The following is a 16,955-nucleotide window of genomic DNA, read 5'->3' as shown; positions in this document are numbered from 1 at the left end:
GAGAAGGTTTTAAGTGGGGCCTTGGAACTGTATTCTTTACTTTTTAAAAATTAAAAACCCTTGCCTTCTATCTATCAATTCTAAGACAGAAGAGCAGCCAGGGCTAGGCAATTGGGGTTAAGTGACTTGCCCAGGATTGCACAGGTAGAAGTGTATAAGGCCATATTTACATCCAGGTCTGGCACTCTATCCATTGTGCTACCTGTCTGCCCCTTCCTCATCCTAATTTAGGAGAGAAAAGATGTATTAGTGTTTAGAGTTCACCTTACCTTTGCTCCTTGTAGGTCTCCTAATTTGCTCTTCTTCTTCACCAATGTGTTGAAAAATGTAATATCAGCTTCCACTTTGTGCTCATCAAGAATGGCCAACAATGAAGACTCTGATGCACTGTTTGGCCTGACAATCTCAGCCAACATCGTCAGAGTTTTGATATTAGGTACAAGGTGGTCCTCCTTCATCTTACTCAGGAAGCCTTCCATCTCACCCATTAAAGCCAACCTGTCAGCTGGAGTAGTAACAGTCCCTAAAGAAATCACATTCAGGTGAGATACTGTGAGATCCAGCAAGTTTGGCAGGGGGCAACCAGGTTCTAAAAATCCAGCAACATTGGCTTTCATGGGCTCTGGACTACTCAGACTTTGGTTTAGCACCACCAGGGAATCAGCAGGTTTAGAGTCAAGTCCTCCTTTGCCATCTTCCAACTTGGGCTGAACCTCATTGGTCTCTCTGGCTTTCTGGAGGTCCAGAGGATCCCAGGCCTCCCTGGAAATTCCCTGGAATAGCTGTCTCTCCAGGGAGTCCACATGCAGCTTGACTGAGGTGGCCTTCTGTTCTTGTGTTTGCTTCCTTCGGTGCTGCTTGCCTGCTGTCAGTTGGAGCAGGGCTGGCTCCTCTTCAGGCCTCAGAAGCAAATCTGAAGCCACTCTGGGGTCCCCTAGATCACAATCTCGAGCTGCACACAGCATCAGATTGTAACTGTGAGCATTGGGCTTAATCCCCATTTTCAACATCTGTCGCCAAACCTGCTCCAGAAGAAAAAGTGATGTTTCCTCTGAATAATGAAATAAATTTCAGAGGAGCTCTCAGAACCAAGGCTGGGTCAGCTGGGGTCAGACACTCAGATAATGTTTTCTGGGTGGGGTTGGGATATGATGAATGAAGTGACATTGGACTCAGGTCTCTGGTAAGCAAGAAATTTCTCTGGGTACCCAATCTAGTGCCCAGGGGATCTGGGCAGGAGAAGGAAGTATGCCAGCATAGCTGACTGACCTTTCCCTGAGCTGACAGTAATGTTTACTGACATATCATGGTCACTGGCTCACATCTGAACAATACTCATGAGAAGGTGGATTTGGGGAAAGATGTGCCCTTACTTTTTTGTTTTTAAACCCTTACCTTTCATCTTACAATAAATACTAAGTATTGCTTCCAAGGCAGAAGAGCAGGAAGGGCCAGGCAATGGGGGTTAAGTGACTTGTCCAGCGTTGCACAGCCAGGAAGTGTCTGTGCCTTTACTTTTAAACTATCCAGAAGCGTTTTCAGAAAGGCATTTTTATGAGCAAGAACAAAGAAAGGGCCCTCTAAATACCACTTGTGCCCAGCTCTGCCCCAGTTTCCCTTAGGAAAAGACAAAATGACTTGGATTCTAGTTACTGCTACCCCCCCTCCTTCCCCCCAGCTCATCTCTTATCCAGCATCACCACATTCTTTGCCATTTGGCATATATTTCCTATTTCTATCCCACTACCTTGAAAGGATTTGCTTCATACCCAAAACCCTCAAGGGGAAAGGTACAGACCTGCAAGGCATATCTGAAGCCTGTCTTCTTGTCTGTTATGCAACCCATAAGTAGGAAATTGAAAGTCTCTTCGGTGACAGCATGACCTTTGAGGACAATTTCCTAAAGCAGGAAAAATTTGTGACTATTTTGAATCCAGGGTGGCCCCAAGGTATTGTCTGAATGATGATCTGTTTTAGAACATAAGCCCTTAGAAAGCAGCATCTGTAGCTAATTTTATTTAAATGATACCCAGTATGATATCTAGGTAATTTAACCCTCAGCAATCAAAGGGAAAGAAAATGAACTCTCTAATCCTTAAATATATTTATCCTGGATGGACAAAGAAAGTCAATCTCACATCTCCATTTATGAAGTGGTTAAATAGTTTTCTTCAGGATGCATGGAACTACTGCCTGTTTTAAACTCTGGATTTCTAGAGGGCAGACCCCATCCATACCTCCTGTCTTAGAATTAATACTATATATTGGTTCCAAGGCAGAAGAGTGATAAGGGTTAGGTAATGGGGGTTAAGTGACTTACTCAGGATCATACAGTTAAGAAGTGTTTGAGGTCACCTCTGAAACCAGGACCTCCCATCTTTAGGTCTGACCCTCTATCTACTGAGCCACCTAGATGCCCAGGAAGCCTAACTTCTTAAATGTACAATAGCACCTTGTCTCCAGTATCTGTATTTGGATAACAATAACAACTGACATTGCATTTTGTGGTTTATAAGTGCTTTAACCTTGTAATTCCATTTAAGATTCACACTAACTCTGTAATGTAGGTTCAACTGGTTTACAAATTTTCTATTGAGGAAACTGAGGTTAAGTGACTTGTCCACAGACACACAATTACTAAAGGCCAGAGGAAGAAAATCATAGATCTTGAGAGGAAAGAGACCTTAGAGGTCATCTAGCCAAACCCATTCATATCATGGATGAGGAAACGGAGGCTCTGAAAACAGAAGTGACCTGACCCAAGTCTCTCATTTCTATCACCTCTGCTTAGACTAGACTTCCCCTCCTCAGCCTTATTTTTGAATTTTCCACAATGAAGCCTCTTTGGGACACAAGTGTCTGAGCCCAATGTTTTACTGGCAAGGCTGAGTGAGGAGGGGTGAGAGTATTTTATCATCCCACCAATAACTGTTCAGAGCAAGAAGTGGGCTGTGGAAGTAATGGCCAGAAAACAGCTTGAGGAGATACTGAGTGGTTGATTCCCATCTTGTATCTTACCTCCTGATCTCTTGGTCTACATCTCTGTTCCTGCAACAACTGGTTGCCAAAGTCTGGTCTTAGCCATCAGGATATTTAATGCTCTTAAGAAACACACCCTCTGCCTGGATTTGTGATTAAGGATTGCCAGGATCCTCATTTCTAATCCTATTCTTTTCCCTAGCCCAACAGCCCTAATCCCCTGGCACTGTCAGCCCCCTGGCAGGAAAGGATAGTGTTGTCTCATCCCTTACTTGTAGCTGACAATGGCCATAAAGAGCTCTGAGCTTGGAGTCAAAGAGACTTGAGACACCCACAAGCTGCATGACCTTGGGCAAATCATTTATCCTTTCAGTTTCAGGTTTCTCTTCTGTCTGGGTCTAAATCTATGATTCTATGATCTGTATGCCATACTGCAAGGCCCTGAATAGGAGACTACAGAGCTGTAGTCACAGTTGGCTCAGATCTTTGAGAAAGCAGCTGCTCTTTGAGGTATATTTATGCCTTTTGGAAAGGAAAATGCTGCCCTAAGTGGTTGGCTCTCTCTCTGTCTTTGTCTCTGTTCCTTTCTCCCCCCTTACCTTCTGTCTTAGTATCAATTCTAAGACAGAAGAGCAGCAGGTTCTAGGCCAGTGATGGTGAACCTTTTAGAAATGGAGTGCCAAGCCTGCAGGAGGGGTGAGTGAAGTGAGGAATGTCCTCAGCAAGTGCAGAGGGAGGGAGGAGAGTGGCCAGAGCACTCAGTTCCCCTCCAGCTCTGCCACCCATGAGTTGCCCACCTTACCCCCTGTGCACACCATGGACATGGAATCTAAAACCCCCCAAACTTGTAGCCTGATGAGCTCTGATGACCCCCGGTTTAGTTAGCTTGAAGGTGAAAGGCCTAAGTTTGACCTTGAGAGTCTCTCCCTGAGGGAAAGTCCAACTTCAGGAGTCTCAGACTAATAATAGACCTTAAAGTAGTTTAAGTAGAGATGGCTAATCCCATCAGGTGTTAAGTATCTCTTTTTGTCTCAATGATTTCTCCCCTTAGGTCAAAGTCCTTTACCAAGGTAGCCCAGCCCTCTGGCTAGATCTTTCTCTTTTGTATGCATTGTAAAGCATCAGCCCCTCACTGTTATTCAGGTCTGGGACTCCCTCATTTTCTCTTTTACCATTGTAAAGCCAATCAACTATCCACTCTCATTCTCAGTCCCCAGTTTCTCTAAAAAGGTATTTAAGCTTCCCAACTTTAATGGCTCTTTGGAGTTTTTCATCTAGGTGGTGACACTCCCAGGGGTCTGTGACCAGAGCAGCTCAAGACTAGGCTCTACAGGGTTTGTGGTTCACAGCTTTGTGAGAAGGCCTAGTAATACATGCACCCTTTCCCCCCTAATTAAAAAGTGTTTTTTTTTTTAACTAATTTAATAGTTCTGTTTCCCCCCCCTCCCCCCAGTTTAACAGTACCCATTGGGCTGCTGGGCAGAAGGGTAGGGAGGCATGGTGGAGAGGGGGATGGGAGTAGTTCCACCAGAGTCCCTTTGGCTTTCTAGCAACAAACTCTAGGGGGTGAGGTGGGAGGGTGGTTGAGTGCCTATACAGAGTGCTTTGTGTGCTATCTTTGGTACCTGTTCCAAAGGTTTGCCATCACTGTTCTAGGCAATCAAGGTTAAATGACTTGACTAGGTTGAAAAGGTAGGAAATGTCTGAGAGCAGATTTGAATCCAGGCTCTTCTGACTCCAGGCTTGGCACTCTATCTACTGAGCCACTTAGCTGCCCCATTTTCACTTCTTTTTTTTTTTTAAACCCTTACCTTCTCTCTTAGAGTCAATACTGTGTATTGGCTCCAAGGCAGAAGAGTGGTAAGGGCTAGGCAATGGGGATTAAGTGACTTGCCCAGGGTCACACAGCTGGGAAGTGTCTGAGGCCAGATTTGAATCTAGGACCTCTGGTCTCTAGGCCTGACTCTCAATCTACTGAGCCACCCAGCTGCCCCCTTCACTAACTTCTAACTGAATTTAAATATTCTTTGTGGGCAAAAGAAATTATTCTGATGAAGGGATTGTCAAGGGAATTTAGAAGCTCCCAAACTTGTAGCCTAGAAAGATTTAATGATCCCCAGTTTACTTAGCTTAAAGGTGAAAGCCTCAGGTTTGACCTTGTCACATGAGAGTTCCTTCCTGACAGAAGTCCTACTTCACTGGTCTCACACTAACAATAGACTTTAAGGTAGTTTGGTGGGAATAGCTAATCCCATCAGATGTTAAGTGTCTCTTTTGTCCCAATGGTTTCTCCCCTTGGCCAAAATCCTTTACCAAGGTGGCCCAGTCCTTGGCTGGGCCTTTCCCTTTTGTGTCCATTGTAAAGCATCAGCCCCTCACTGCTATTCCTGTCTGGAACTCCTCATTTTCCTTTGTTACCATTGTAAAGTCAATCAACTGTCCCCCTCATCCTCAGTCCCCATGTTTCACCTAGAAAGGTATTTAAGCTTCCCAAATTTAATGGCTCCTTGGAATTGTCTAATCTGGTGTGGTTGGCTTTCCTAGGGGTCAGTGTCTGGAGCATCCAGAGTTTAATCCTTGGACTCTGTGTAGGTATGTGCAGCTCTGTTTAGAGACCTACTATCACATTGGACCCCTTTTCCTTGATTAAACAGAAGTTTTTCTGACTATTTAATAGTTCTGTGTTTTTCTAAGTTAACAGGATCCATAGGCATTCTAACTACTGTGGTACCTAGCTGCCCCTCTCTATATCCTTTTTTTTTTTAACCCTTATCTTACCTTCCACCAATCAATACCATGTATTCGTTCTAAGGCAGAAGAATGGTAAGGGCTAGGCAATGGGGGTCAAGTGATTTGCCCAGGGTCATATAGCTAGAAAGTGTCTGAGGTCAGATTTGAACCAGGACCTCCCATCTCTAGGTCTGGTTTTCAATCCATTGAGCCACTTAGCTGCCCCCTTCCCTATATCCTTTTTCTGGGTAGGCAGAGGTTCTTGGCTTATTATAAGTTTTTTATGGACACTTCTCCCAAAGCCTTGGGATTATTAATGGCTTGGTATGAAATGGCTTTTGTGAAGTTCTTGGGTCACCCAGACACAGGCTGATGGGTGAATGGGGATCAAACTGAAACTTCAAAAGTTTGTGTCATTACATGATGATTATAATTGGACTGCCCCGAGGGATTCCCTTATCACAAGACAGTCCATGCTCTTCTATACAAGTCACAGTTTTCACCTTATTACTCCTTGCATTCACCCAGCCTCTGACTTAATCAGTCTCTCACAGTCAAGGACACTTTGGTAGAACTGGAGGTCATGCTAGTGTCTTAGAGCATGATTTAGGAACAACTAAAGTCGTCTGCAGAAAGGGGGTAAGCTAACCTGGGGGTATCGGACCATACCGGAACACTCTTCTCTAACCTCTGCAAAAGTAGACATTCCTAGAATCTGGCAAATAGAGGTCCAGGCCCCATCCCCATAAATCAAGTGGGGAGAATCCTGTGGCCTACCAGCTGGGGTTACCCTCCTCCCTGTGTAACCATCTGAGGCTCAGTTTCATGCTATCTGAGTCAACCAAGATTAAGAAACCTATTATGTGATAGGTACTGAGAAGTGTGAATCAGACTTTCTTTGTCTAGCATCAGTAACTTTTAAATTGATCAACCAAAATTGAAAACACCCCTACTTAACACTTTGTAAACCATCAAGTAAGAGAATTCACATGTCATTTATTTGAAGAAGAGAATTCACAAGTCACTTATTTGGAGAGCTCCACCCTTTTAACCCAATCAATCAGAAATTTGTGAATTCTTTGTAAGAGTTAACACTTTTAGAGAGTGAGAAGTGGATCCCCCAAACACTGCCCCCCCAGTGCTAGGCAATTTGGAAATTGTGATTGGCCCCTGTGAAGAGGGGAAGGGACAAGAAGTGAATATAAAAAGTCCTGAAAGGCTTCAGTTTAAGGTCCTCTTTGGTCTGAATCTGGAGCTTGGAGGATCTTGGACTGGGATTGAGGCTTGGAGCTAAGACTTGAACCTCAGCTTTGACTTGGGACCTTGGCTCTGGAACTGTTTCTTGGGTGAGTGAGTAGTTGGCTTTCTTTTCCTGGCTTCTGGAGAGAGATTAGTTGTGGAGAGGCCTTCTCCTTTTGAAGGAGGCCGAGTGGGTGGGGCTTGCCCTTCAGGCACTGGAGCAATATTTTAGTGTGATAGGCTAGACATCTTCTCTATTCTCTTTTTGTATTTCTCTACTTTTACTCTTTCCATCTCTTTGTAAATAAAAGCTATTAAAAGTCATTTTGAATTGAGCTATGATATTTTAAATAGGCGACCACAAGATTATTTTAGGATTCTCATATATTTAGACAAACCTTTAATTCATTATATTATTGTTATGCTGTACTGAAGTTTGCCTATTTATCCTGTAAGTCCTTGCACACTGACACTGTGAATCTTAAAATTTCTCAGACTTGTGAATGTTAAAAATTCTCAGACTCTACCTTAGAACATTTGGTTAAAACCATTCCCCATTTTAAACAATGAAGGGACTTAGTCAGGAATGTGAGAACTCTAACATTACTCCACCCACACTTAAGCATACTTTAGGGGAAGATAAAGTTGTAAACTCCTTAGTGAACAATGAAGGTACTTAACTCATACTTATAGTGAGGCAAAAGCCTTAAGCTAAGTCTGTTTTTAGATCTAATACAAAAGGGGTGCTAAGTACCTATGAAGGTCAAATTAATCACTAAAAGGTCAAGCAACTTGCAAGCTTGCAAGGGGCAAAGAGGTGTGAACTTACTCAGAAGTTTTAGTCTACCCAGAGAAGTTGAGAACTAAAGAAGGTGTGAATTAAGAATGGTCAGTCCTGTGAAAACGTCTACTGTGATTGGTAGATGTGAGAACTTAGGGGAGGTGACATAGGAGAAAATTCTCTTTAAAAGAAGGTCAGAAAAGGCCTCTGGGAATTCAGTTTGCCAAAGCTGGAGTGGAGCTCAGGAGTTAAACTTGAGGGTTTGAACACTAGAATCTTGCTTGGGACAAATCTTGTGGTGAGTGGATTAAAGACTGATCTCTCTCTTAGGGCTTGGGCCTAGGCTGGCCTGGGCTGGCCTAGCCCTTTTCTCATTGTTTCCTCTTACTCTCTCTCTTTCATTAATTCCTTATTTGTATTAATTAAAATCTCCATAAAAAACCCAGCTGACTTGGGTATATTTCACATTGGTAATTTTTCCCTGGCGACCACTTTATATTTGATTTATCTCAAGACAATGTCTTAAAACCATATTTTCGCGGTCACAATTTATGCCAACCACTCTTTTAACTGTTACAGTTTATGCTGAGACACTACTTTAATTATAACAACACTGATAGGACATGAGTTTGGGATCGCCTAAAATCAAGGAAGAAATAGGGTCTCTTTTATGTGGTACCTAGTAGCCTGGCAGAGAGGTATGGACACAAGAAGTCAACAAGAGCCAGAGAACAAGGGCATGCCCTGGAAATGGTAGAAATAAGTCCCTCACCAATGTCATTCCAATTCAAGGGCTTTGGGAAGCATTCTGAAGACAATGATAGTTTCTGGAGTTCTAAACCTTATTGGCTGAGTAGAATCAGGAACAAGGAACATGGACCTGGCTAATGATCAAGCTTAGGGCAGTGTGGGGCTGAAGTGGGAAATGTAGTCAGCCCTTTTAAAAAGTCTGAGGTTGGGGGCACTGAGGATGCCTCAGTGGATAGAGAGCCAGGCTTGGAGATGGGAAGTCCTGGGTTCAAAAAAGATACCTTCTAGCTATGTGACTAGCCCTTACTGCTTTTCTTAAGATGGAAGGTAAGAGGTTTTTTTTTTTTAAGTTTAAAAGGAAAAAGGGAATCAGAGGCTAACTTTATCTTTAGTTCTTTCTCCTTGCCACATGCCTGATAAAGCAAAACAAATCCCTACAACCTCCTTTCTCACCTGACTGCATGACTTTGGGACTTCTCTGACTCGGCCATCCACCATGCTTTCAATTCTGATATCTTCTCCCCCTACCCAGATTTTTAAGTTTCTTTTTGCGTGTTGTTTCCTCACCATTCAATTCTAAGCAACTGGCTTTCCTTTTTCCTATTTGTATCCTTAGCAAGCATGCAGTATAGTACCTGACACACAGGCATTTAAAAAATGTTTACTATTGACTACTATTGGTTCTGCAGGCTCTTTCTGGACTTCTATCTTATTACCACTGACAGGTAAGGGAATTTTCAGACAATGGTATCAATTGTAGCTGGTGGCTACAGAAGCCCTGGTGACTTCTGAACATGCTTGAAGTTCTTCAGAATCATTCCTGATCCTGAAAATGAAAATAGAAACTTGTGCCCTTGTGAATCTTCAATCTCAACCATAATGGAATGAATTTTATTCCAGAGAAGAGGCAGAATCAACTCTGGTTCTGAAATGCCATGATACCTGCTCACCTAAGCTGAGAATCTTGTTTTCTATCTAGATGCGGAAGAAAAGTAGTGGGGAGTCAGAGGGGGACCAACAACATTTACTGAGTAATCACCTGTATAGGCAGGTCCATGTTAGACAACGTGGTGCAGAAAGAGTTTAATAATAATTTTTTAAAATGATTCCTATTGAGGCAGCTAGGTGACACAGTTTATCAAGTTCCAGGCCTGGAGACACAAGATCCTGGGTTCAAACCTGACTTCAGACACTTCTTAGCTATTACTCTGGGCAAGTCATTTAACCCTATTTGTCTAGCCCTTGCCCTTCTATCTTGAAGTTGTTAGTAAGACAGAAAGTAAGGCTTTTAAAAAAAATACAACCCTTACCTTGAAGACCTCAAAACACATCCTGGTATCAGCACAGAGAGCAGTTGCTTTTAGTAGTGCATGATAGGATTTCAAATTCAGTTGGATGTTTTTGTCTCGGAGTTGTTGCTGAAGCTTTAGGGCACTCTGTAGGGCAGAATCTTTCCAGGGTGACTGGGCACAGGCATTGAACAGGGCCGTATAAGTGGCTTCAGTGGGCTCCAGATCTCGTTTCTTCATCTATCGTTAATAAGAGAAAGCCAAAGTTGCGTATTTGTCTTTAGCAGGATTAGAACATTTCCCATTGGAAACCACTGATTTGCTCATTTATTTGCTTGACTTGGTTCCTAATAAAGCTGAAATGACAAAAAGGCTTGTAGGATCAGCATCTGGAGGCAAGACTGGGGGCTTAAGGCATGATCTGCCTAAGAAGGGCATGTCCTGGGCACAGCTAGGGCAAGAACTCCAGGATCTGATTTTCCAGCCTGTCCCTAGTATTGAAAGTCTTAGATTTTGTTGAATGTGTAGCAAATGGTATGGAATATACACTTCTAATAGCATGAGCAACTCTTCTGGGTTTCTTGATGTCAATGTCAAAGAATATACGACAAGGAAAAAGAGTTTGTGAGTCATGGCTTTATGATGTCTCAGGCAGCAACCAGCCAAAGCAATTTTTAAAAATTAGCAATACATAAAAAACATAATTTTGGTAAATTTCCTTTTTGATTCCTTTCTTCCCTGGGAGCCATCCCATTGAACAAAGAATTTTTTTAACCCTTAGGGCAGCCTTCTCCAACTCCTTTTAATTCCAGTGCCTTCTCTCTGTTATTTCCTATTTGTCCTATATATAGATTAGTTTGTATATATTTGTTTGCATGTTAGCTTCTTCCATTAAATTGTAAGCTCCTTGTGAACTTTTGCCTCTTTTTGTATCCCCAGTACTTAGTACACTGGCATATAATAGGCACTTAATAAATGCTTATTAATAGATTGATTTTATTTTTAAACTCTTACCTTCTGTCTTAGAATCAATACTAAGTATTGGTTCCAAGGCAGAAGATGAGCAAGGGCTAGGCAATGGGGGTTAAGTAACTTGCTCAGGGTCACACAGGTAGGAAGTATCTGAGACTAGATTTGAACCCAGGACTTCCCATCTTCAGGCTTGTCTCTCTATCCACTGAGCAACTTAGCTGCCCCTTGATGGACTGATAGAATGAAAAAGTGAAAACGAGAGGGGGGAAAATCAGTAAAATCATGCATTGAAAAAAATCTGAAACTATATGTAATGGGGCAATTAGGTGGCTCAGTGGATATAAGCAGGCCTGGAGATGGGGAGATCCTGGGTTCAATCTGGCTGCAGACACTTCCTACTGGGGTAACCCTGGGCAAGTCACTTAACCCCAATTGCCTGGTTTTTATTGATCTTTGTCTTGGAACTGATACTTAGTACTGATGCTAACATAGAAGGTAAGGGTTTAAAAAAAAAAGGAAAGGAAAGGAAAATATAGTTTATGTAATGTTCCACACTTACGGAACTCCTACAGAGACAAATGAAGAGGGGTGGGGATAGGGTAGAAGAATATCTTCTCTTTTTTAATGGAGTCACCAAGGCCATTTTCTGCCCCATGCCAGAGCTAACACTAGCTAGAACCCTGTGTAAGCATGGGTAATCTTAATCTCCCTATCAAGATATATGAGTTTTCTTGTCTGTACAATGGGGATAACAATACTTGGACTACCAATCTCACAGGGTTGAGGTGGGGACAGTGCTTTGCAAACCTTAAAACACAGTATAAGCCATGATGATTACTGCTCTCAGCCCAGTGATTGTTTTTTTTTTTGCTACCTCTCAGATACTGTTTCACTTAAAACAAAGATGAATGGATGTCTGTGCTGGCCTTACTTGTTCAAAAGACCCCTTCCCTCCCCTCCCTGAACACTCACATCATTGTACAGTTGAAAGGCTTTCTTCAGGTAGCCTGCCCGACCGCAGCCTCCAATCAGCACTGTATAGTTACACTCAATGGGTTGGAGGCGTTCCTCCTTTAGCATCTGCCTCTCGAACAGATCCAGGGCCTCAGCCAACTGCGGGCACCATCGAGAAAGGAGAAACAAACTAGAGAGGATGCTTATGTTTATGTTTTTATACCCACCCACATATATACATATGTGATATAGGAATATATATTAGATGAAATAGCATATATTAAATGTAAATATATTTATATGTAATACATAAAGATAAAAATCCATTTATATATTTATATGTGATATATGATAGTATATAATAAATATACACAATATTAATATTAAATATAAATATATGTCTTTATATATACTTATATACATATCTATATATCTCTAATTAAAGTGAGAAAAGATCTCCTTAAATGACAAGTATTGAAGTAGGGAGAAGGAGGGCACATTCTTAAGAAGCCTCAAAGTGTGGTCTATGTAGCACTTTGGAGTTCCCATCACCTGCTTGGCCCAGCACTGTCAGCAAATACCAAAGAAGACCAGATATCATCATAGTGGCTTTGGGTTAGCCCAATCTAACAGAATGCCCTTCTTGGCCATGGCTGAGTCACTTGTCCCAAGATGTTCCATGCTTATATGAATTAACACTGGCATAATTTCTTCTCATTGGAGACTTAGATCAAGTCTCATTTCTTCCTTTTTCAGAATTCCCTGTTTGATGATCCCAACCCTTTGGGTGGGCAAGTCATTGACCCCCACTGCCTAACCCTTCTTACTCTTCTGCCTTGGAACTAATATACAGAATTGATTCTAAGATGGAAGCTAAGGGTTTAATACAGGGGTCCCCAAACTTTTTACACAGGGGGCCAGTTCACTGTCCCTCAGACCATTGGAGGGCTGGACCATAAAAAAAAAACAAAAACAAAAACAACTATGAACAAATCTGTATGTGGCTGTCTGGGATAGCAGAGGCTGCAGTGCTGGCTGTGATGGACCTGTCACACCTTGTGCAGGCCCATCACTGCCACTGGACAGCAGTATACCCAGTGTGGAAACCCCTCCTCCACATCATTGCTTACCATGCTGATATGTTCCATTGTGCAGCTACATAATCCTTTGTGCGGCGCCCTGTTCTCCTTCAGTTACTGTCAGGACAAGGTGCCATGCAAAGGATTATGTCACCGGAAGTAGTACTGTACATGAGTGATTCCTCCCTTTGACACACCACCACATACAGTGCTCCTCTCACTGACCACCAATGAAAGATGTTCCCCTTCCGGAAGTGTAGTGGGGGCTGGAAAAATGACCTCAGGGGGTTGAATATAGTTTGGGGACCCCTGGTTTAATAAAATAAAAAAATATATAGAAAAAGAGCTAACGATTTGTCAAGTGCCAAATGAAGACATGGCAAATGCTATGCCAGTTCATAAGTGATGTGTCAAGGAAGATCCTTCCCTCCCCCTCCTCTATAGCTTGATTGGTCCATCAAACATTCCTGACATAGCACAGTTGTGCCAAGTTTGCATCGCTCTACATACTGTACACCAATAAAGTCAAGACTTTGGGCTTGAGAGGGAGAGAATCGAGAAAGGATTGGGGGAGAATCAAGAAGAGAAGGAAGAATTTGGGAGCAGAGCAAGCAGGGGAGGAGGGAGGGAGGAAAGAGACTGGCAGGCTAGGGACCACGTGGTCAAGTTACTTATAGGAATGATTGTCTACCCTTCCTAATAAACCTTATAAAATATAAAATATATATCTGTGTAGAGATATTATTTCAATTCTTACAGTGAGAAGAAATCTGTGTGGATTGAAGGAGTCAGGGAAGGCTCCTCAGGAGCCCAGCTCCTTAAAGCTTTCTCTGCTCTCACATAACAGGGGCTCTTAACCTTTTTTGTGTCATGGACCTGTTTTCTCATTGGGAAACCCATGCACCCCCTTTCTCAGAAGAATATTTTAAAATATATAAACTAAAATATGCAAGATTTTGGAGAAAATCAATCTACTGAAATACACATCATGATGTTAAGAAAACAAGTTCACAGATCTAACTATGGATAGAAATGATATTTCTTTCCTTAGAACTCAGAATCAAGAATCAGGAAGACTCTGGTCCAGCCTCATACACTTACTAACTGTATGACCCTGGGCAAGTCACTTAACCTGTCTGCCCTGCTATCCTCACTTGTAAAATGGGGATAACAGCACCTAAGACAGTGATTTTGTTGTAAGGATCAAATGAGACATTATTTGCAAGGTGCTTAGCACAGTGCCTGGCACACTGTAGGCTCTATATAAATGATTATTCCCTCTTTTTCCCTCCCACAGAGCCTAGCACACAGTAGGGACTTAAATGCCTGTAGTATTACATTAGATTTGTGTACATATCTTGTCTCCCATAAAAACAGCAAGCTTCATGGGAAAAGAACTGAGTTTTGTTTCTTTTTAAAATCCTTATCTTCTGTCTTGGAATCAATACTAAGTATTAGTTCCAAGGCAGACAAAGGGTAAGGACTAGGCAATAGTGGTTAAGTGATTTATCCAGGATCATACTGCTAGGAAGTGTCTGAGACCAGTTTTGAACCCAGGACTGGCTCTCTATCTACCGAGCCACCTAACTGCCCAGAATTTTATTTCTCCTTGAAGAGCATCCCCCTCATGTCTAGTACAGGGCTTTGCCCAAAATTCAATAAATATGATGAATGAATAAAGAGGTAGAGTCTGAAGGATGATTAGGAGACTATAGGCTCCAAGAGGCCATGGTCTGTTTTATTTTTGTATGCCTGGTAATGCCTGGCACCATGGCTGTTGAATTGCACTAAAGAGGGAAAAGAGGAATACCACATAAAGATGGGATCCTGTTGGTGTATTTAGGAAAATCAGTATGAATGGCGAAGATTCTTATTGCATAATGGGAACTAGAATTTCCAAAGGCATCCCTGCCAGCTCCAATGTGATGTGTCAGTCTTTGACATCTGAGACTTGGTTTTCCCATGAACTAACTAGGAATGAAAGGACTCACCTTGTCCTCCTTTATCAACTTCTTGCATTGAAAGAAATACCAATGAGGAGTGTTGTGCCGGCCCTTCCAAGGCTTTTGCAGTATCTTATCTTCCTCATCCTCATATTCTTGAAACCGTAAGTTGTGAAAGTTGGCTGTGGTTTTGCGAAATACTTTTCTGGATGAATATTTGTCAGATAGGGTTCCAAAGTTCTCTTCTTCATTTCCATTTGTTTCCAGTTGGGACAGAGAACATGATTCACTGAGCTCGGGAGAGCTGCTTTTTATACTTTTCTGGGTCCCGTCATTTGAATTGAGTTTGGGGAGGGAGGAACTGAATAGTCTCAGCATCCCACACTGCTGCTTCCATCCCAGGCATCTGTACAGCTGCCATGTACCCCTATGAAATGTCAGGCTCTTTCCTTGAACAGGTATCCATCTAGTTCCATTGGGGCCCACCCCTGGATGAAAGTGTCGTAGGGCAAATGATCCTACCAGGGTTGGGTTAGAGAACAGCTGTAAGATTTTCATAATGTCTTCTCTTGCTGTTGTCTACCATGGATTTTTATGGCATAGTCTGGGTCCTGGAGTCAATTCAAATAAAGAATAAAGGTAAGGAGGGATCAAATATACTCCAATAATGTTTAAACAAAACAAAGCCAAACAACCCTTACCTTCTGCCTTAGAATCAGTACTCTGTATTGGTTCCAAAACAGAAGAGCAGAGCAGTAAGGGCTAGGCAATGGGGGTTAAGTGAATTGCCCAGTTACCCCACTATGAAGTGTCTGAGGCCAGATTTGAACCCAGGAATTCCCATTTCTAAATTTGGCTCTCAATCCACTGAGCCACTTATCTGCAAATAAGATTTTTATATTAATTATTTTGCATAGCCTTAAGTGGAAAGAACATTGATCTTAGATACTACAGCCAGTTAGAAGACCTGGAAGTAGCAATGCCACTTCCCTAAAATGGTATGACACAAGATGAGCCATTTCACTTCTTTGAGACTTACTTATCTATAAAATGAGGATAAAATGTGTTACTCTGGAAAGCCTCTTAAAAAGTATTATATGAATTCATCACCTTTCAGGCTACCAATTCCTTTTTTTTTTTGGCCAATTCTAACCTCACTCTCCCCAGGTTTGCTCAAGATCAAAGAAACCCCCTTGGAGTGGGAGGATAAAATTCTAAGGCCTTCCTCACTGGACTACTCCATAAAATTGTGAAACGGTCAAAGCTTGCTGCTGGTGGGCCCCTATCTTGTAATGAGAATGTATGCATCTATAAAAATGAGAATTTGGTCAGAAGTTAGAACAATGTGTATTAGGGGAAGGGTCAAAAAGGAGAGAAAAAACAGCTGCATTTGGAGCTCAAATCACCTTTCGAATTCTAGTCTAAGCCTCATTTTATGGGTGAGAAATTTGAGTCCCAGGGAAATGACTTGTCCAAGGTTAACACGGTTTGAACTTGGGCTCCCCAACTACAAAGACAATGTTCTTTTCACAGAAAATCCATTCAAATATGGGATGCTGGTGTCAATGCCAGAAAGAGCTCATTTTCAGGACTTTTAAACTCTGTAGTCTGAACAATCTAAAGGGAGTTTCCTCATAACTAGGCAGCTGGAACAGACATTACCTTACAAGTGAGGTGCAAAAGAAAGAACGCTGGCTATGGTATTTGGTAGTATCAGTCGGGGGGATAGTAGGGGGTCTCACTTTGCTGCCTGCTGGTGGGGCAAATCCCTTCTTTCCAGTTTTCAGTTTCCTTAACTGTAAAATGGGAATGAGTGAGTTCTAAGGTCCTCTCCCCAAAGCCACTCTTGCTCATCTGATACTTATTTTTACAGATAGGGGTGCTGGGGCTCAGGGAGGTGCAGATACTTGCACTCAGTAGGTTGCAGCGGTGACATTCGAACCCAAGCCCCCCGGACACCCTTTCCACTCCGTCCCGCAAGCTTCCTTCGGCGCTCAGCCTCCAGAGTTCCCCCGGTTCGCTTGCCCTGCGCGCCAAGCGCAGGCGCAGATGCGGTTCGGGGGGCACCCCGGGAAAGCCTCACCCGCACGCGGTGCAGTCAGCAGCCGGCTCTCGGAAGGAAGCCCGGGGAGAACGAGAGCGAGCGAAGTAGCGTGACAGCTCGCGTCAGAGCCCGCGAGGCCGCCCGCCCCCGCGATCGGCGCCTGATAGGTCCGCGTCTGGCGCCTTAAGCCACGCC

At 42.8% G+C, this 16,955-nt stretch overlaps 1 protein-coding gene across 8 annotated transcripts in view; it reads right to left on the bottom strand.

Moving 5' to 3' along the window:
* Positions 1-16,947, bottom strand: part of PTCD1 (pentatricopeptide repeat domain 1) — a 35,070-nt gene extending 18,123 nt beyond the window's left edge. For 2 of the 8 annotated variants that reach the window (XM_007498448.3, XM_056806433.1), the window contains exons 1-6: positions 16,800-16,947; positions 14,765-15,327; positions 11,713-11,853; positions 9,790-10,008; positions 1,799-1,900; positions 270-1,022 (exon numbers count right to left, since the gene is read on the bottom strand). In XM_007498448.3, coding sequence (XP_007498510.1) covers positions 270-1,022; positions 1,799-1,900; positions 9,790-10,008; positions 11,713-11,853; positions 14,765-15,274 — 1,725 coding nt within the window. In that variant the 5' untranslated portion in view covers positions 15,275-15,327; positions 16,800-16,947. Of the gene's footprint in view, positions 1-269; positions 1,023-1,798; positions 1,901-9,789; positions 10,009-11,712; positions 11,854-14,764; positions 15,328-15,417; positions 15,597-16,378 lie in introns of all 8 variants that reach the window. The other 6 variants (XM_056806428.1, XM_056806432.1, XM_056806430.1 and 3 more) reach the window with 6 other exon arrangements.
* Between the last annotated feature and the right edge of the window lie 8 nt (positions 16,948-16,955).

The sequence above is a fragment of the Monodelphis domestica genome, chromosome 7, assembly GCF_027887165.1.
Source record: "Monodelphis domestica isolate mMonDom1 chromosome 7, mMonDom1.pri, whole genome shotgun sequence".
Lineage (NCBI taxonomy): Eukaryota > Metazoa > Chordata > Mammalia > Didelphimorphia > Didelphidae > Monodelphis > Monodelphis domestica.
This window is presented reverse-complemented; position numbering and strand designations above follow the sequence as displayed.